At 44.8% G+C, this 422-nt stretch overlaps 1 protein-coding gene across 1 annotated transcript in view; it reads left to right on the top strand.

Annotated features, from left to right (window-relative positions):
- The window catches only part of LOC119585658 (antigen WC1.1-like), a gene marked incomplete at both ends in the record, with an annotated part of 13,895 nt that overhangs the window by 5,973 nt on the left and 7,500 nt on the right, over positions 1-422 (top strand). Inside the window, 2 exon segments of the mRNA XM_037934333.1 lie at positions 114-204; positions 351-416. Of these exon segments, the coding sequence (XP_037790261.1) occupies positions 127-204; positions 351-416 (144 nt within the window).

Genomic DNA, 422 nt, shown 5'->3' with positions numbered 1-422 from the left:
TGCCCGTAATACCTTATTTGTGTGGAGGGGATCCAAAATAATATATATATCCCTTTCCCCGTGAAATATAAACCCATATAAAACCCCACTAATGTCTGGTCTTTCGCCCCAAGCTGGTGACGAGCGATGAGTCTCTCGTGTTTGGAGTCACTGTCGAGGCTGCTGTTATTGGCGACGTTGCTCCGCGCCTCCGTCTCGGCCCAAGTGAGTTCTATGCCCATCCGCACATTTCCAGACTTCCTTTTATCTGTTTATCCTTTCATATACACATTTCTAACGATAAACATGTCTGCTTCGAAATAAAAATATAATGATAATATGACGAGCTTGATATACGTCGTCGTTTTCAGGATGTGAAAGACATCGAGCAGCTACGGTTGATGGGGAGCGAGAACCCTTATGAGGGGAATGTACAGGTAAGG

This window comes from Penaeus monodon, chromosome 20 (genome assembly GCF_015228065.2).
Source record: "Penaeus monodon isolate SGIC_2016 chromosome 20, NSTDA_Pmon_1, whole genome shotgun sequence".
NCBI classification, from domain to species: domain Eukaryota; kingdom Metazoa; phylum Arthropoda; class Malacostraca; order Decapoda; family Penaeidae; genus Penaeus; species Penaeus monodon.
The sequence above is the reverse complement of the archived record's forward strand: the minus strand, read 5'-3'. Positions and strand labels throughout refer to the sequence as shown.